The 20792-nt window shown below is 42.8% G+C and overlaps 1 protein-coding gene across 4 annotated transcripts in view; it reads left to right on the top strand.

Moving 5' to 3' along the window:
• The window catches only part of hsph1 (heat shock 105/110 protein 1), a 99931-nt gene that overhangs the window by 15300 nt on the left and 63839 nt on the right, over nt 1-20792 (top strand). For 2 of the 4 annotated variants that reach the window (XM_059646700.1, XM_059646699.1), the window contains exon 1: nt 869-1149. The exons of 1 other annotated variant lie outside the window; for it this stretch is intronic. In XM_059646700.1, the coding sequence (XP_059502683.1) occupies nt 1043-1149 (107 nt within the window). In that variant the 5' untranslated portion in view covers nt 869-1042. Of the gene's footprint in view, nt 1-868; nt 1150-20792 lie in introns of those variants that run through there. One more of the 4 variants, XM_059646702.1, reaches the window with a different exon arrangement.

Raw genomic sequence — 20792 nt, 5'->3', positions numbered from 1 at the left:
GATCCCAAAACTGACCCTTGCGGAACACCACTTGTCACTGCCATCCTGAGAAAGATTATTTTATCTGCACTCTTGAGATTGAGGTTTTTTTAAAGCTACAACCAGATTAGCTATGATCTTGTTAAAGGAAGGAGTGTGCTTAGTAGGCCAACAGCCTACTACTGCTCCTAGTTTGTATGACCTTATGATCGTTATTTTTAAGTCTCTACTACTGTTGCCTCACCACGTTTCTGTGCACATCTAATTTTGGAGCCATGAACATTTCTGGTTTTAATTGTTGTACTATTGGTGTCTGTGATTTCAACTGTTACTCTCTAAACTCAGGAATTCCCTTCAAGAACTTCTCCATCTCTCTTTCTTTAGTGAAGAGACTGCTTCCAACTCACCACCTTGAGCCAGCTTTAGGGTTTATCTAGCCAAAACAAAATCCTGCGCTGCGCAGTTTACTTTTACATGACATATGAGTAATATGCATTGTGTGGTTCAAATACTGTGATGGATGGGAGGAGGCCCTATGCTCATGGAAAACCTCCCTTCAGATTAATAGCGGGGTTCGGGAATGGGGACCCTGTTTCGTTAATTCCCCCCTGCCCCGGCTCGGTGCTTCATCGTCCAGCCGGTCCCTCCCTTGCTGTGCTATCCGACATATTGTGAAGATTACAGGGCGGAGGGAGCGGCGATGGCTGTGGAAGCTTCCAGTCGCCTCTCGGAACTTCTCTGCGGACGTCAGAGCGTCTGCGGTCACCATGGCGACTGGGGAGCGGGGGCGCTTGCGATTGGCTGGAAGTGTGGAGAATGCGGATGGGTGCGTGGGTAGTGCGAGGCGAGTGGATTGGTGACAGTTTCTGGAAATTTCTTCCGAGCTCCGTATTTAAAGTACGGCAGCTCCGGAACCGGCGTGTGTTGGAGACATAGTGAGCAGCAGTGACAGTAAGCAGCTGGCCCGGTACACTTTATAAATAAAAACGCGATCAATCGGAGAAGGACGGGAAGAAAAGGAAAAAAAAACACAAGTACTTGTATAAGCTTTATTTAAATAAAGATGTCGGTGGTTGGTTTTGATATTGGTTTTCAAAACTGTTACATCGCTATCGCTCGATCAGGAGGCATCGAGACCATTGCCAATGAGTTCAGTGACAGATGCACTCCGTAAGTAACATAAGTAACGTGTAATGATTTAGATAGCTGCTGTTCTGTTTATTTTGCCATGAGCTAGTACTAAAGTGTTTCTAGGTTTTTGTTTGGAGGGGAACCACATGTTGAACGGAATATTTCCATACAATATGTTTAAACACAGTTGTTTTTGTTCTTGTAATATTTTGTTAAATTTAGCCGGTAACATTTTTTCAGACTTGAATGTTCTGTTTTTTTCATATCGTATATATTTTTATGGGTTTTATTTTCTTTTAAAATATTCCGAGTTCAGCGAAAGCAAGATCAAATTCAAAATGATGCTGTAGAGATAAAACCTCAAATTTTTAAAAATCCTGTACAATTTGAAAAAGGTAGGTTAATCTTACTAAAATTACTTTATTATTTAAATTTTATTTTAGCTTGATAAATAGGTTGAATGAAGAGCATAATGGAAATATCTAGAAACTAGGCTCTATTTCCTATCTCGCAGGAAGAAATGCCATGGCCATGTTATTGGCTTGTGTATTGATGTCGAGAAGTCTTAAATTATGTTTAAACTTTTACTTGCAGTGGTTTAATAAGTAAATTGACAGTCACTAGGCAAACTTGTTTTGTCTATTACATTGCAAAATGTATTATTAATGCAGTACTAATAGTCACAGATTATAGAAGTTGTGACTGCAATATCTTTATGCAAGGTCCCCAGCACAGTTAGGACCTCCATGCCCAGGGTTACAAGTCGTAGGCAAAGGTCAGATTGAGGAAATTTTGCTGGTGATGGTCCAAGGGGAAGAGCCATGAGGGATGGCTGATTTTTAGAGATAGATAATCCTGTGGGATGATGATGTGTTTCTTTAAGCACACATAGAGAGTACAATAGGCAGCAACATCATGCATTCTTTTCACTAATCACTGCTCATCGTTGAAAATTAGAGGCTCTTACGCGCATCTAAAGGAGCAAGTGGAGGATGGCAATGCAGGGAGAACTGAGCAGAAGACCTGCATTTTGGCAGCTCACAATTACGTATATGTATGTACTTCTCACTCAGCTGCAAGGCCTTAACATGTTAAATGTTTTAGGATAGAAGCTCCATCACATCACAATCAGGATTTCTGATTGTATGCAGGGTTACTGTGATAGTGTGGGTCTGGGCTGAATGCTCTTCAGAGAGTCGGTGTGGACTTGATGGCCTGAGTAGCTTGCTTCCATACTGTAGGAATTATGATTGCAAATTTTGAAACTGGACACCCTGTGCCAGAGTTGTACAAGGAATAAAATGTTTTCTTTTTTCAAAAAAAAAGCATTGAAGATAATATAAACTTCAACTGTAAGTAAAAGCTCAAATAAGATTCAGATTAGTACGGAAGTTACACTAACACCAGAAATCAGGCTGAGAATCACCAGGGAAGCACTGATATTCATTGGAGTTCTGTGGCTGTTTAAGCTCCTAACTGCATTACAGCCTTGGTAGTAACATGGACGTATGAGCTGAATTTTAAGAAATGAGGTGAGTACTGCCTTTGACCAAATGTGATGTCAAGGTGCCCTAGCAAAACAGGATTCACTAGGAGTCAGGAAAACTATCTACTAGTTGGAGTCATAGCTGTCTCAGAGGAAGGTGGTTTTTATCTTGGCTTCAGGACATCTCCTCAGAGTAGTGTTATCGCCCCCACTTCAGCTGATTCATCAATGACATTCCCTCCATCGTTAGGTCAGAGGTGGGGGATGTTTGTGGATGATTGTAAAACCATCAACTCATCTCATGATATTTGAGAGATACTGAAGCAGTACATGTCCACATGAGCCAGACCTGGACAATATCTATACTCAGACTAATTAAGTGGCAGATAATGTTTATGCTACGCAAGTTGCACAATCACCATGTATAGAAGGAGAGTATCTGAACTTTGCATCTTGGCATTCCATGGCATTACTATAGCAGAATCAGTCCTCCTCCCCACCTCACTCCACCTGACTCCCCTGCCCGCACCCCCACCTCATTGAAGGTTTCCATTTGGCCAGAAACTGGACAATCTGTAAATTTTTGTGGATACAAGAGCAGATTAGAGGCTGGAAATTCTGTGGTGAATAACTCTCCACCTGATTCCTCTCAATGTGTCCTCCATCCACAAGGCGCATGTCAAGGCGCTGCACAATCATCAAACATGCCTACCACTCCAGACCCTAGTGGCACTCAGAAAATCAGATCACAATGCTGTATTCTTCCTCCCAGCTTACAATCAAAAGTTGAAATAGGAGGATCCTTCACAGAGAGTAATACAATATTGGGCAGCAGAACTTCTGCAGGACTGCTTGGAATTGGTGGACTGGACCATATGCAGGAATTCAACAGACACCCTGGACAAGTACGTCACCACTGTCATGGATTTAGTTAGCAGGTACATGGAGGACTGCATGCCAAAGAAATTAACCTGTGTATTCCTCAACCAGAAACATTAGATGAACCAGGACATCCATTGCCTACTGAAGACCAGATGTGCAGCATTCAAATCAGACAACCCAGACCTGTACAGAAAATCCAGACATGACCTCCACAAAGCCATCAGAGATGCCAGGAGGCAACATCATATCAAGTTAGTGCTTAAACTGGCTGTAGATACCCACAGCCTACAGCAAGGCCTACACAACATAATGGGATTTCTTTTTTAAAAAGTAGAGCAAGATAGCAGACAAAAACGCATCCCTCCTCGATGCACTCAACACTTTCTATGCTCAGTTTGAGCAGATCAATGGCGTGGTGTCATCTGCCCTGGATGCACCTGTTCCCTCTGTCATTGCTGCAGACATCAATCGGTCTTCCTGAGATTAAACCTAAGGAAAGCGACAAGCCCAGATGGAGACCCCAGCTATGCATTTTGATCCTGGTGGAGGTATTCGCTGACATCTTCAACCTCTCCTTGCTACAATCCAAAGTGCCCACCTGTTTCAAGACCACCATCATCCAGTACCAAAGGGAAAAGCATGTAATGTTACTAAATGATTACCACTCACTGCCTCTGACCTCCATAATCATGAAATGCTTTGAGAGGTTGGCTATGGCCCACATCGACTTTACCCTTGCAGCAATTTGTCTACCAGCGAAACAGGTCCACAACAGACATGTTTCCCTAGCCCTACACTCATCCCTAGAAAATCTGGATAACACCATAACCCCTACCAGACTAATCTCAAAACACTGAGACCTAGGTCTGAGTTCCATCCTCTGCAACTGGATCCTTGGCTTCCTGATACACTGACCGCAATCAGGGAAGATAGACAACACCATTTCCTCAACACTGGTGCCCCGCAAGGGTGCATTCCCAGCCCCCTATTGAACTCCCTGTACACACATGACTGTAGCCAAATTCCGTACAAATGCTACCTACAAGTATACTGATAACACCATGTTTTGTATCTATCCTGCCAATGATGAGCCAGAATACAAGGAAAGATTAGAATGCTTGGTATCTTGGTGCAATGATAACCTCTCCATCAATTTCAGCAAAGCAGAAGAACTGATCATTCCTTTTCAGGAAGAAGGGAGCAGGACACACCCCTATCTACATCAACGGAGCTGAGATTGAGAGGGTCAAGAATGTCGATTTATTGTCAACTTATGAGTGACAATCTGTCCTAAACCTCTCGCGTAGATGTCACAGTCAACAACATCCCTTCTTCCTCATGCAGCTTAGGAAATTCAGTGTGTCCATAAGGATCCTCACTAACCTTTTACAAATGTGCTATAGAAAACATTCTATCCAGGTGTATAATGGCCTGGAACAGCAACTGCTGTGCCCAGGACCAGAAGAAACTACAGAAAATTGTGTACCCCAGACCATCATAGAAGCCAGCCTCCCTTCCTTGGACTCCATTTACACTTCTTGTTGCCACATAAAGAGTGCCAACATCAAAGACCCCTCCTACTATGGTAATGCTCGCTTCTAACCTCTATCAGGCAGAAGATGCAGAAGCCTGAACACATGCACCAACAGATTCAAGAACGGCTTCTTCCCTCCCTGTTATTAAATTGCTGAGTGGACCGCTTTCACTTCAAATAATGTTGATCTTGCTGTGCATACCTTGTCTGTCTCATGCTGTCTAAACACCCTATGATCCAGATGACCTTGTTTGCAATGATCTGCCTATACTCCTTGCAAAACAAGGCTTTTCACTGTACTTGAGTACACGTGACTGCAATAAATCAAATCAAATGATGGAATACTATCCACTTTCCTGGATGAGTACAGCACAAAGCTTGACACTATCCAGTACAAAGCAGCATGCTTTATTGATATTCAATCCTTTGCCTACTGGCACACAATGACAGCAGTGTGTCCTTCTACAAAATGTGTTGCAAAGACTTCCCAAGGCTCCTTTTAGAATATTCCAAACTTATCCTTCTAGACTGTTAAGGTGACGACAACAACAGCAGATACATCACCATCTGTGAGTTTCTTGCAGAATCAAACACCATTCCTTTCACCATATCACTAATCCTTTGTCAGTGGGTTAAAATCATGGACTACCTAATAGCGTTTTGAGTGTACTTGCATCACACAGACTGCAGCAGTGCAACAAGTCAGGTCTCCACCGTCTTCTCAAGGGCAATTGGGGATAGGTAATAATCACTGGCCAGCAATTTATTTATTTCCTTCCCCCCCCCCCCCCCCGCAACCACATCCTGTGAATCAATAAGACTCAGGCTGAATTTTGATTTGAGAGCTGTCCAGATCAGTGGCCCTCTGTGAGTGAAGAGTTGGTTCATATTTAGACCATAGAAATTGGACGGCAGTTGACATAATCTTGGCTGCTATTGCATTGCAAAAATCAGAAAAATGCATGAAGCCGCTTGAGCTGCAGTTATAATCAACGCATAGAAAACTATTTCCTAAAGAAAAATGCAGCAGCTACATTGTAATCTGGAGATTCTGCAATCTTGCTTCTATAAATCCCTTGGTAGTAGTGACACAAAACTGCAAACAACAAAGATGACTACCAAGTTCCCTAGCATGATTTGGAAAACCACAGATGTCCTATCTGAATTTAGGCTTCATAACGGATAGTGCCTTTTAGATTTTTATTTCCTGAAGGCCATTGAGGTGGATGTAGAAGAAAAACCTTTCTTGCAAGACAATCCAGAATAAGGAGTCAACTATTTAAAATCAAGATGATCTCTCTCTCTCTTTTTTAAAATCGTTGGAAGTAGAGTATACAAATGTTCAAGGCAGCAATGGATTGAAAGGTTATCTGGGCATATGGCGTTGAGATTGCAATGAGATCAGCCATAATTTTATTAAAATGCAGAGCAGGCTCAAGGAGCTAATTACTTCTATTTCTAAATTTTTAACTTTGCATTAAATGTGAAAATCTTACACTGCATAAAGACACTTGTTTCACCTGTACAAGAAATCTGGTTCTAAAGGCTACAACAGGACACAATCAAACAAAAAGTTTGCGGCATATGGGCAGCTGACCTGAATAAGCACAAATACATGAAATTTGCAGCAAAACAGACCAGGTCAAGATTCAGAATGTGAAAACATATAACCCAAGAAATGAGCTTTCCGTATGTTTTCAACAAAGCATATCAATTCACCAGTTAGAAACTTCTGTCACTTTTTATAACCATATCTGAAGAAAATGGTTTAAAACTTAGCCCAAAGCTGACATGGGAGTTACTGCAAACATGCTACCAGGGTAGCTTCTGAAGGATATATTCGTAGATCGTTGGATCTACCCATGACAGCAAAATTGATTGTATTTCACGGGTCACCTGTCACTCACATTGTTGCCCTTGACAGTGAAATGCATCTATGGCTATTATGGATGGAAGCCTGGTGAGCACAAATGGATCATCTACAACAAGATTGTCATTGTGTACAGAGCTCAACATTGGTATCTTGGTGATTTTTGTGAAGGGTCATAATTGTAAGAGAACAAGTCAAAAATACTAATCGGGTTTGTCCAGGACTTTCGAACGAATATACCAAGACCAGATTCAACACTGCACAAGGAGGAAACTAAAAGGTGTTGCTGTAATGAAGTTGAAAACAAGTTGTATAATATGTAAATGATGTTATCATTTGGGTACATACACAGTATTGCACTTCTCTTAATGTGTATATTCAAGAAAGATGGCATAAGAGTAAAAATAGCAGGAGATCCCAGACCCATGTTATGCTCCTCTTGCTCAATGTGGGAGCTCAGGGACACAGCTGATGTCCCTGACTGCTACGTAGGCAAGAAGTGCATCCAACTGCAGCTCTTGCTAGACTGCATGACAACTCTGGAGCGGCGGATGGACTCACTTTGGAGCATCTGCAATGCTGAGTAAGTCGTGGATTAGCACGTTCAGCAAACTGGTCACACTGTAGATTAGGATTGCTGAGGGAGAAAGCGAATGGGTGACCAAAAGGCAGAGAAAGAGCAGGAAAGCAGTGCAGGTGTCCCCTGTGGTCATCTCCCTCTAAAGCAGGTATACCATTTTGGATACTGTTGGGGGAAGTGGCTCACCAGGGGAAGGCAGCAACAGCCAGATTCATGGCGCCGTGGCTGGCTCTGCTGTACAAAAGGGCGGGAAAAAGAGTGGAAGGGCTATAATCATAGGGGATTCAATTGTAAGGGGAGTAGATAGGTGGTTCTGTAGTCGAAAACGAGACTCCCAAATGGTATGTTACCTCCCAGGTGCATGGGTTAGGGATGTCTCAGATCAACTGCAGGACATTCTGAAAGGGGAGGGTGAACAGCCAGCTCTCGTGGTGCATATATGCACCAATGATAAGTTTAAAAACAGAATTAGGTCCTTCAAGCAGAATTTAGGGAGTTAGGAGCCAAGTTAAAAAATAGGACCTCAGAGGTTGTAATCTCAGAATTTCTATCAGTGCCACATGCTAGTCAGAGTAGAAATGAAAGAAGAGGCAGGATAAATGAGTGGCTGGAGGGAGGGGTTCAGATTTTTGGGACATTGGGACCGGGTCTGGGGGAGGTGGGACTGTTACAAATTGGATGATCTACACCTGGGCAGGAGATAAACCAATGTCCTAGGGGCTGCTTTTGCTAATGCTGTGGGGAGGGTTTAAACTAATGTGGCAGGGGGGATGGCAGCCAAATGGGGTGGTTAGTGGACAGTAAGGAGGTAGTAACGAAGGCCTGTAAGATAATGAAGTCTGTGTGACTAAGGGGAAGAGTAGGCAGAGAGCAGCTGATGAACACAAAGGGACAGGTGGTCTGAGGGTATTTGTTTTAATGCGAGAAGTGTAGTAGATAAGGCAGATGAACTTAGGGCTTGGATTAATACCTGGGAGTATGATGTTATTGCTATTACTGAGACTTGGTTGACGGAAGGACAAGATTGGCAACTAAATATCCTGGGATATAGATGCTTCAGGCGGGATAGAGAGGGAGGTAAGAGGTGGAGGAGTTGCAACACTGGTCAAAGAGTAGAGCACTATGGAGGACTCAAGCAGTGAGACAATATGGGCAGAGCTCAGAAAGAAGGGTGCAGTAAGTGTTGGGGCTGTACTACAGGCCTCCCAACAGCGAGCGTGAGACAGAGGCACAAATATGTAGACAGATTATGGAAAGATGTAGGAGCAACAGAGTGGTGGTGATGGGAGATTTTCATCTTTGCATCATTGACTGGGATTCACTTAGTGTTAGGGGTTTAGATGGAGCAGAATTTGTAAGGAGCATCCAGGAGGGTTTTCTGGAGCAGTATGTCAATAGTCCAACTCGGGAAAGGGCCATACTGGACCTGGTGTTGGGGAATGAGCCCAGCCAGGTGGTTGAAGTTTCAATAGGGGATTACTTTGGGAATAGTGATCACAATTCTATAAGTTTTAGAATACTGATGGACAAAGGCGAGAGTGGTCCTAAAGGAAGAGTGCTGAATTGGGGGAAGGCCAACTATAGCAAAATTCAGCAGGAGCTGGGGAATGTGGATTGGGAGCAGCTGTTTGAGGCTAAATCCACATTTGATATGTGGGAGGCTTTTAAAGAGAAGTGGATTAGAGTACAGGACAGACATGTCACTGTGAAAATGAGGGATAGAAAGGGCAAGATTGGGGAACCATGGATGACAGGTGAAATTGTGAGACTAGCAAAGAGGGGGGGGAAAAAAAAGCATATATAAGGTCTAGGTGACTGAAAACATTAAAAAGCTTTGGTCCTACTTTCCCAATATTATTACAATCTGAAACGAGGAATTAAGTGGCCTAAAAGAGATCATGAAATATCTTTAGCAAACAGGATTAAGGAAAATCCTAAAGCCTTTTATTCATAAATAAGGAGCAAGAGGGTAACTAGTGAAAGGGTTGGCCCACTCAAGGACAAAGGAGGGAAGTTGTGCAAAGGGTCAGAGAAAATGAGTGAGATTCGTAATGAGTACTTTGCGTCGGTATTCACTGAGGAAAAGGACATGATGGATGTTGAGGTTAGGGATAGCTGCTTGATTACTCTAGGTCAGGTCAGCACAAGGAAAGGGGAAGTGTTGGGTATTCTAAAAGGCATTAGAGTGAACAGATCCCCAGGTCCGGATAGGATCTATCCCTGCTTACTGAGGAAAGCGAGAGAGGAAATAGCTGGGGCCTTAACAGATACCTTTGCAGCATTCTTGAGCACGGATGAGGTCCAGGAGGACTGGAGAATTGCTCATGTTGTCCCCGTGTTTAAGAAGGGTAGCAAGGATAATCCATGTAATTCGAGACCGGTGAGCCTGACGTCAGTAGGGAAGCTGCTGGAGAAGATACTGAGGGAGAGGATCTATTTATATTTGGAAGAAAATGGGCTTATTAGTGTGATAGGCAGCTTGGTTTTGTGCAGGGAAGGCCATGTCTTACCAACTTGATAGAATTATTTGAGGAAGTGACAAAGTTGATTAGATGAGGGAAGGGCTGTAGATGCCATATACATGGACTTCAGTAAGGCATTTGATAAGGTTCCCCATGGTAGGCTGATGGAGAAAGTAAAGTTGCATGGGGTCCAGGGTGTACTAGCTAGATGGATAGAGAACTGGCTGGGCAACAGGAGACAGAGTTGTAGTGGAAGGGAGTTTCTCAAAATGGAGAACTGTGACCAATAGTGTTCCACAGGGATCCATGTTGGGACCACTGTTGTTTGTGATACACATAAATGATCCGGAGGAAGGTATAGATGGTCCAATTAGTAAGTTTGCAGGTGACGCTAAGATTGGTGGAATAGCAGATCGTGAAGGGGACTGTCAAAGAATGCAGCAGAATATAGATAGATTGGAGAGTTGGGCGGAGAAATGGCAGATGGAGTTTCATCCAGGCAAACGTGAGGTGATGCATTTTGGAAGAGCCAATTCAGGAGCAAACTATATGGTAAATTGAAAAGTTCTGGAGAAAATTGATGCACAGAGAGATCTGGGTGTTCATAGAACGTAGAACGTAAAACATTACAGCAAAGTACAGGCCCTTTGGCCCTCAATGTTGCGCCGACATGTGAAACCAATCTGAAGCCCATCTAACCTACACTATTCCATTATCATCCATATGTTTATCCAATGACCATTTAAATCCCCCTAAAGTTGGTGAGTCTACTACTGTTGCAGGCAGGGCATTTATTACTCTGAGTAAAGAACCTACCTCTGACATGTGTCCGATATCTGTCACCCCTCAATTAAAAGCTATGTCCCTTCATGCTAACCATCACCATCCGAGGGGAGAAAGGCTCTCACTGTCCACCCTATCTAATCATCTGATCATCTTGTATGTCTCTATTAAGTCGCCTCTGAACCTTCACTCTAACGAAAACAGCCTCACGTCCCTCACCTTTCCTCATAAGACCTTCCATCCCAGGTAACATCCTGGTAAATCTGCTCTGCACCCTTTCCAATGCTTCCACATCCTTACTATAATGCGGCAATCAGAACTGTATGCATATAATGCGGCGATCACAGCTGTACACTATACTCTAAGTGTGCAGAGTTTTGTACAGCTGCAACATGACCTCATGGCTCTGAAACTCAATCCCTGTACTAATAAAACCTAACACACCATATGCCTTCTTAACAATCCTATCAACCTGAGTGGCAACTTTCAGGGATCTTTGCACATGGACACTGAGATCTGTCTGCTCATCCACACTGCCAAGACTCTTACCATTAGCCCATTACTCTGATTCATGTTACTCCTGCCACAATAAATCACCTCACACTTTTCCACATTAAACTCCATTTGCCACCTGTCAGCCCATCTCTGCAGCTTATCAATGTCCCTCTGTAGCCTGCAACATCCTTCTACGCTATCCACAACTCCTCCAACTTTAGGTTAGAAGATTTGCAGATAACCCTACCTTTCTACGCTCTCATCCCGGTTCTTTTTAAAAAAAATGACAAACAGCACTGGCCCCAAAACTGATCCTTGCGGTACACCACTAGTAACTGAACTCCAGGATGCACATTTCCCATCAACCACCACCCTCTGTCTTCTTACAGCTAGCCAATTTCTGATCCAAACCGCTAAACCACCCTCAATCCCATGCCTCCATATTTTCTGCCATAGCCTATCGTGGAAACCATATCAAATTCCATACTGAAGTCCATATACACCACATCAACCGCTTTACCTTCATCCACCTGTTTGGTCACCTTCTCAAAGAACTCAATACCCTTCACAAAACCGTGTTGACTATCCCTAATCAAATTATTCCTTTCTAGATGATGATAAATCCCATCTCTTATAATCCTCTCTAACACTTTACCCACAACTGAAGTAAGGCTCACTGGTCTATAATTTCCAGGGTTGCCTCTACTCCCCTTCTTGAACAAGGGGACAACATTTGCTACCCTCCAATCTTCTGACACTATTCCTGTAGACAATGATGATTCTACCAGGGTGACTCAGCTCCTGACCTTCTCATTAACTTCTTGGTTCAAACATGAGCAAGAAGGGAGGTGAGTGACTGTGACTGACAGGCCAAATTTGACTAAGTGAGACATTTTTGCAGGAGTTACTGTGGGTAGTGAATTGGGCCAGACAATGATTAGCTGATTCATTGTTTCCTTGTTCATTAAGACCTGAAGTGTTGCACAGATGCAGAAACAATCTCACACTAAATGTAGCAAGAGCTGCGTAGGTTGGGACAGATTCCACAACCTGCATAGAGTCAGCCTAAATGGCTGACCTGACATACATTCACTGGCACTGCTTGCTGTTGAAAAGAAGTCCCTCACAATAAAGATGCCTGTGAGTGTAGATTTTAGTCATGCTCTTTTTGATATGGTGGTGTATAAAAACTGGTGGCACATACACATTCAGGAATACTTCCTGTAATTCTGTTCATATGCTGTAGGAGCAGATTCTGACTGACAAATGGATCCAGGGAAAAAAAACCCTAGTCTCTGTAAACAATATCTTCCAAATTATAGCTGCAAAGTAGCAATTTCTTAGTATTTTTGCCAAATAAACAAAGTAATATTTATGCTCCGAATCCAGCTCATTAAACAAGCAAACAGTATAGCTCCAATGAATTTGTGATTCAGTTCTAATGTTGGAAGAACATGTGAGCATCTCTTCCAAAGATTTACATGTCTTTGGATCCAAAAGATGTCCTGATTATACAAAGAACAAAGAAAATTACAGCACAGCAACAGGCCCTTCGACCTTCCAAGCCTGCACTGATCCAGATCCTCTATTTAAACCTGTCGTCTATTTTCCAAGGATCTGTATCCCTCTGCTCCCTGACTATTCACGTATCTGTCTAGATACATTTTAAATGACCCTATCGTGCCCGCCTCTATCACCTCTGCTGGCAATGCATTCCAGGCATCCACCACCCTCTGCGTGAAGAACTTTCCACGCATATCTCCCCTCAACTTCTTCCCTCTCAACTTGAGATCATGACACCTTGTAATTAAGTCCCCCACTCTGGGGAAAAAGCTTCTTGCTATCCACCCTGTCTATACCTCTCATGATTTTGTAGGCCTCAATCAGGTCCCCCCTCAACCTCCCTCTTTCTAATGTAAAGAATTCTAATCTACTTAACCTCCCTTCATAGCTAGCCCCCTGCATACTAGGCAACATCCTGGTGAACCTCCTCTGCACCCTCATCCACATCCTTTCGGTAATGTGGTGACCAGAAGTGTACACAGTATTCCAAACGTGGTCAAACCAAAAGTCCTATACAACTGTAACATGACCTGCCAACTCTTGTACTCAATACCCCATCCAATGAACAAAAACATGCTGTATGCCTTCCTGACCACGGTAACCAACTGTGTACCCTGAAGGTGGCAACAATGGACCTGATTTACTGAAGAAGTTGAATCTCTTGTCAAGAGGAAGAAGGAGTCTTATGTAAAGCTGAGGCGTGAAGGCTCAGTTATTACGCTTGAGAGTTACAAGTTAGCCAGGAAGGATCTAAAGAGAGAGCTAAGAAGAGCCAGGAGAAGACATGAGAAGTCTTTAACCTACAGCTGGTGGACTGCAGCAGTTCAAAATGCCAGCTCACCATCACCTTCAAGGGCAACTAAGGATAGGCAAGAAATGCTGGCTAGCCTGCGATGTCCATATCCTACAAATGAATAAGGAAAAAAAGACTTGTCCAGCAATTCAGTACCACCATATCATTGCCTCCCCACAGGCAATTCTTTCCCTCTTGTCTGCTCTGCCATTCACTAAAACATCCCTTTTAATGGTGACCTTGGCTCCACAATGCAGCCCTAATCACTACTGCCTCCCTTATTAGTCAGCAATCTTATTTGCCTCTGCCTTTTGAAAGTATTGAATGACTGTGTACCTTCTCCACTCCATCTGGAGAAGAGCCTCCCATTCATCTTAGTAAACGTTTCTCTTCATCCCCTATTTTAAAGGGAATTCCCATTTATTTTTATTCTTCAATTTTTTTTGTTTTTGTCTTGCAGCATTTCTGTTGCAGTTGCAAGAAAAGTAGATCTTTCACTGTGGGCTTTGAGATAGGTAAAAACTGAAAGGACTGCGGATGTTGTAAATCGGGAACAAAAACAAAATTGCTGGAAAAGCTCAGCAAGTCTGGCAGTATCTGTGAAGGAAAAAAAACAGATAACGTTTTGGGTCCGCTGACCTTTCCTCAGAACTGATGGTGGCTAGGAAAGTGTCAGTTTATTTGCAGAAAATAGGGAAGTGGGTGAGGTGGGGAGTAAACGATAGGGTAGAGCCCAAAGAAAGAGACAGTTGGACAGACAAAGGAGTTGCGAATGATCAGGCTGGGAGGGTGAATAGTTGTTAATAGGGGCTGTTAGTGACTGATGTAATGGCAGCCTATGTGGTAACAAGACTTGGTGTGTGTGGGGTAGTGGGCTGTGATATGGCAGAGTTTAGGCCCAAAGTCCAGAGGGCTGTAGGGTCCCCAAGCGGAAACCAAAGTGCTGTTCCTCCAGCTTGTGCTGGAATGCTGCAGCAAGCTGGAGACATATGTTGGCCAGGGAGCAAGGTGGTGCATTGAAGTGGCAGGCAACAGGCAATTCAGGGTCTTTTTTTGCACGCAGACATCGATGTTCTGCGAAGCGGTCGCCAAGTCTACGCTTCGTTTCCCTGATGTAGAGACCACATTGTGAGCAGCAAATGCAGTGGACTAGATTCTGAGAAGTGCAGGTGAAATGTTGCTTAACCTGATAAGTATGTTTGGGCCCTTGGATACTGGGGAGGGAGGTGATGAATGGGCAGGTGTTGCACCATCACCGGTTACAGGGCAAGGTGCCATAAGGCTGTGGGGAGGTTTTTGGGGGGGTGAAGGAAGTGTGGACCAGGGAGTCTCTGAGGGAGCAGTCCCTGCAGAAGGTGGAGAAAGGAAGGGAGGGGAATATGTGTCTGGTGGTGGCATCTTGCTTGAAGGTGACAGAAATGGTGTCTGATGTTCTGGATGTAGGTCAGGCTCCAATCTTAATTACCAGAAACTTTCCTGTCATGCAAAAGCTGTTGGTATCACCTGAAGTCTGTCTTGTACTCCATGTATTTTTTTTGGATCAATAATTTCCTAGGACACTGCACCCTCCGTCTGAGGGTTTGTGCAGATGCTGCAGGAGTGTTGGGCCCCTATACTTTGAGTGCAAGCAGTATAGCATCCACAGTTGGAGCATTGCCTGGCAAGCGTGTCAGTAACTTTGTCAAGTTCCTCATCTGTGTAGTTTATATTCAGGCCTTACATGCCAAGCAGCCTTCCTCAGCATTTTGCTACTGGATTGCTCCAGGGTGACAAAAATGCAAATGCTACTACAACCACTGAGTTGGAAATGGTCAGGACTTGAGTATATTGCAACAATTTATTATACTTTACAAAAGTTACTTATTTGCTCAAAATCTATTTGCAGAGACCATTTCTAAAAAGCATGTACAATCGCAAACAAATGCATCATGTTCCTACTGTCCTCGGGGACATTCAACTGCAAAGAGTTCCGAATTGAGCAATTGTTTTAGGAGCAGGCATATAAATGTTGTGTCCTTGCTGGAGGAGCTTTTATTGAGTAATTAGCATCTTTTCTGAGCTTGCTGGGTTGAGAGAGAATTCTTCTGTTTGTTACCAGATTTGGAGAATCTTACAGAGGCAGAAGTAGTGGTACGCCTCCTCCTGTGCTTTGGGGTGCCTGCAGTGGGTTGGTCAAGTATTCCATGATGTATAGGAACATGGGGATCTCCATCTGGCAAACCATGACCTTGTTCTCTGGTTTGGGTTCTGGACTTTTTAAAAAAATACTTTTCTTTCTCAGCAGAATATAGCAGCAAAAAGCTGTTTGAAATGTCAAATGAGGTAAAGACCAAAGGATATTACTTCCTGTGGATTCTCTAGATGGTGGCAGAGGAGGGCTTTTCTTTTCTCTTTTGCCCCACCCCCCACCACCCTCTTTTGTTTTTCACGCTGAGTTCCTTTCCTTTTTCTTTTTCTCTTGTCTTCTCCTGGCCTCAGTGCAGACACAGCGAAGTGTCCTCCCAGCCAGGTGTGGGAATCTTTCAGTGGCCCGCAGCAGTCTCTTGGCCCTGCATCTGAGGCACTTGGCAGTGACCAGTGTGTACGCAGAAATCCAGACCTACAGTCGGAGGCTGCAAGCGAGTCCTGCCGGTGCATGTTCTGGAGGCACCAGAAGGAGATCACAGAGGTGGTGGCAGCAGCAGTGATGTCATCGCAGCCCACATTTGAAAACAGTGGTGAGGGTCAGTCATGTTTCTTCCCCACCCAGGTATCGTTGGTGGTGAGCACAGGCAACTGAAGTATCTGTGAGGCACTCAGATTTTGGGGCCCCAGCAAGCTCTCGTTGAAGACTGAATAAAACCAAAAAAAGGCAGTTGCTGTAAATCAGGGGCAAAAACAAAGTTTCTGGAAAGCCTCATCAGGTCACCGGACCCGAAACATTAACTCTGATATTTTTCTTCACGGATGCTGCCAGACCTGATGAACTTTTCCAGCAACTTCGCTTTTGTTTCTTATCAAAGACTGTTGAACTCCTAACTTTATTCATTTTTATCTTTCTTTTAATATTGAAATCCTTTTTATTTATATATTGCTTTATTTTCTGTTTATTCTATCAAGGTCTGCAGTGCTTAACTTTTTCTCACTTTGTTTCTTTTACTGCATCATGCTTGAGTGTTTTTTTTGTGCCTTGGTATGAAAGGTATCTAAGATTGCACCGTTACTGACATCAGATGCTTTTTGCTGTATCTCTGTAATTGAGTGCATGTGACAATAAAATCTGAATATATTAAGTAGAAATGATGTCATACCTTTTTTAACACATGGAAAGAGCTTTGAGAGGGGCAGCACTCTCTGGAGAAGGAATTTGGAGCCAAACCTGATTATTGCAGGATTTCTCCAGATACAATCTCATTGGTACACTGAACAGAATTTTAACCCAGCCCCAAGTCCTTGGGAGAGGAATAGTGCTAAATTTAAAATGGCATATGTTATAAACCATTAGAATCAGCACAGAAACAGACACTTCAGTCTAAGTCGTCCGTGCTGACCAGATATTCCAATCCAACTTAGTTCCATTTTGCCAACATTTGGCCCATATTCCTCTAAACCCTTCCTGTTCACATACCCATCCAGATGTCTTTTTAAATGTTGTAATTTTACCTGCCTTACACCACTTCCTTTTGGCAGCTTGTTCCATATAAGCACCACCCTCTTTGAAAAACTTGCCCCTCTGTCCTTTTTTTTAAAATCGCACTTTAAATCGCACCACCCCCACCTAACACCTCGGCCCTCTAGTTTTGGATCCTCCTGCTCTAGGAAAAGGACCTTGACCCTATCCATATCCCTCATGATTTTAAAAAGCTCTATAAGGTCACCTCTCTGACTCTGCACCGGGGAAAATAGCCCCACCCTTTTCTAGTCCCTACAATATCCTTAAATCTTTTCTGCACCCTCAAGTTAAACAACACCTTTCCTCCAGAAGGGGAGGAACCAAAGTTGCATACTGTGTTATAAAAATGGCCTCACCAGTGTTCTGACCAATGACAGCAAGAGTGCCAATTTCCGTCTTTACTACCCTAGTTACATGCGACTCCACTTTCAAAGATCTGTGCACTTGCACCCTAGGTCAGCTTGTTCGGCTCCACTGCCCAGTGCCCTACCATTAACCGCACAAGTCCTGCCCTGATTTCTCTTGCCAAATGCATGACTTCACATTTCAAGAAGTGAAAACTCCATCTGCTACTCCTCGGCCCATTAGTCCATCTGATCATGGCTCCATTGTACTCTGAGGTAATTTTCGCTGTTGAACCTGACTAGTTTGTTTCCTTTTATGATTTAATGGTGGTGGTGGTGGGTGTGTGTTCAGGTGCAACTGAGTAACTAATGTCGTGAGTTATTGATGGTGTTTTACTCAGGAGTTTGAACTTTAATAACTCCAAATTTCCCAAAGTTGGGAAAGTGAGTAGTAAAATTAGAGATCAGGTCAAATGGTAATTTACTGGACAAACTAAAGGTCACATCCCAAAATTAAAAGTCTTATTGCTCATAGTCACTTTTTCAGTTGCCTCAGTATTTATTGCAGTGATCAATATATTGGTAAAATTTGTAAATATTATCTGTGCACATCAAGATAGATGGCAACATGCTGCTTTAGATTGAGTTTCTTGCCTGAAGTCCACTGAGTATCAACAACAATAAGGGGGACACTGAAAATGGAAGCTGCAAGAAACCAGAGCCACTTGGATGTTGAGGCCCCAGCTGGCACTATCCGTACATGGAATTGGTGGTACAGACAGAAGCTTAGATTTCTTGACTTCTCGTGTACACTTAGCTTTGTTGTTTAAAATCCAAAAGAACTGCAGATACAGTGAACCAGAAACAAAAACAGAAATTACTGGAAAAGCTCCACAGGTCTGGCAGCATCTGTGAAGAGAAAAAAGTCAGAGTTAATGTTTTGGGTTCGGTGACCCAGTCTGAGGAAGGGCCACTGGACCTGAAATGTTAACCCTGATTCTTCTGTTCTCAGATGTTGCTAGACCTGCTGAGCTTTTCCTGCAATTTCTGTTTTTATTCCTGCTTTGTCATGTGGCTGTGCAAAACAGGTGCCTGTGTAAATCTGCATCATTTTTTTAAAAGATGAACTGTGCTTCATGCTCACATATGAGGGTAACAGGAACTTTCAATGTATTTGTCTTTTTCTCCTTCCTGAGAGCCATAAAGACATCTCCAAGTTAGTTACATCTAAATACATAAGATGCCTTGAATTGTTTGATGCACCATTGACCAGTCTCAGGAAACTGAGACTAAAAGCAATCAGATTGAGCATGCAAGCGGAATTACAGACAGGCTTTCCACAGAAGCCGGACACTACATAATGCCATATTCAGAATTCAAGAGCTACCACATCAGTGAGGTGAGCTTGAACTGTGAGGATTTTTATATGATCAACGATGAGAAAAAGCCCAGCATTTTGCCAAGTTGCCATTCTTATAATATTTTAGTCAGGCGTAGTCCAATATCGCAAGAAGTGGGAGTATGCAGCAATCAGACTGAAGGGATAGCATGAAGTGCAAGGAAACTCCTTCACACTTGAATCATAAGGAATTTGAGTAATGAAGCCCAAAAGGAGTACAGAGATGGGTATATGTCCATCAGATGTGCTATAAAGCAAGCTAAATATTCTGTCTTAGCTGCTTAAATTAGGGCAACAAGATTTGAAGAAATTATTTGCTCCTGGACATCAGTGTCTCACTGGCTACGCCAGCATTTATCGCCCATCCTTATTTAACCAGCATATAGGTGAGTCAACCACAGTGCTGTGGGTCTGGAATCACATGTAGGCCTAATCAGGGAAGGATGATTAATGTTTATGACAATTCATGATTATATCTTTTAAGATCATTTCTTTTTACCCCCATGTTTTTAATTGAATTCAAGCTTCACTATTTACTGGGTAGAATTCAAAACCATCTCCCCACTGTATAACTCCAGGATTCTAGATTAGTAGTCTTGTGATGTTACGAATACAAAGAAGGGGAACATCAAGGTGATCAGGTTGGCCTACCAATGCCAGATGTACTGCTCAAGGTGTCTTGCGAGGACTAACTTTAGCCAATTATACTATTCTAATAACTTTTGCAGTTCCTGGATCCCAGCAACCCCAATTTCAAATCAGTTTTATGGTTGATTGTCCAACATATAGGCAATGTGAAATTAGCCCTTTTTCAATTTTTCACTTTTTTACAAGCAACCAAAAACACCGGGATTAGAAGCAGGAATAGGACATTTGGCTCATTGAGTCATTTAATAAAATAGTAGTAATCAGAGAAAGCCAAAGGGAAACTGAAGTAATAGAGCAGGATAACAATTTGGATAGAAACAGAGTGTGCAGTAAAGTATAACGTTTAAGCCAAGAGGTCATGCAGAATAAAGCTAGATATTGCAAAAATAGTGAAAAGTCTCTGTCCCAATCTTCATAGCAATAGCTGAATAGTTTGTAAAGAATTATGTATGACCAAAGAGCTTTTAGAGAAGCGTGGTTGCAAGTTATTTGACACTTCGAAGACAGCGAACTAGAAAAATGCATTGATTTTGTTATGTTTACTATGGATATCATCTCGTTCAATAATGAGATGGCTGTGGCCCAAGAAGAGGATGTAGAATCAGTTTGCATAGAAAATAGCAAAGTTTAAACACTAATTTCTGGGAGCAGTTCATAGGCCCCCTGACAGTAGTCACTGTACAGGGTGGAAGATATAAGAAGAAGTAAATGGACATTTGACATAATGATCATGGATGACTTTGTTCTGCATTTAGTGTGGGCGAATAAAATTCACATAGGTACCCTGAAAACAAGCTCCAAAGATGGATGTGGGATAATTTTTTTAACAGCATCTTGTAGAGTCAGATAAGGAGCAGGCTATTCTAGACCAGCTAATGAAGAATATGAAGGATGTGCAATTTATACACTTTGAGTTTTGAATGTTAAGGTGGTAGCATATGAGTTTGGCATATTTTGTGGAGGTTTATAATGAGCTAAGTCAGTCTTCTCAGAACCATGATTTTAAGTCAGTATGTGTCAAAGCCCAGTTGGCTAAAGGTCCACTTAAATTGATTGGGGGAGAAAAGAAAGTTGCTACATACAAAGCTCAGCTTTTTGCTTCCAACCAACATTTTGACTATCCAATGCATTTATATTTGGCACAAACTATTTGAAGATGCTGAACAAAAAAATGAAAACTGGAGCAGATTT

The sequence above is a fragment of the Stegostoma tigrinum genome, chromosome 6 (genome assembly GCF_030684315.1).
Source record: "Stegostoma tigrinum isolate sSteTig4 chromosome 6, sSteTig4.hap1, whole genome shotgun sequence".
NCBI lineage: Eukaryota > Metazoa > Chordata > Chondrichthyes > Orectolobiformes > Stegostomatidae > Stegostoma > Stegostoma tigrinum.
Note: the sequence above shows the minus strand (reverse complement) of the source record. Positions and strands in the feature narration are given on the sequence as shown.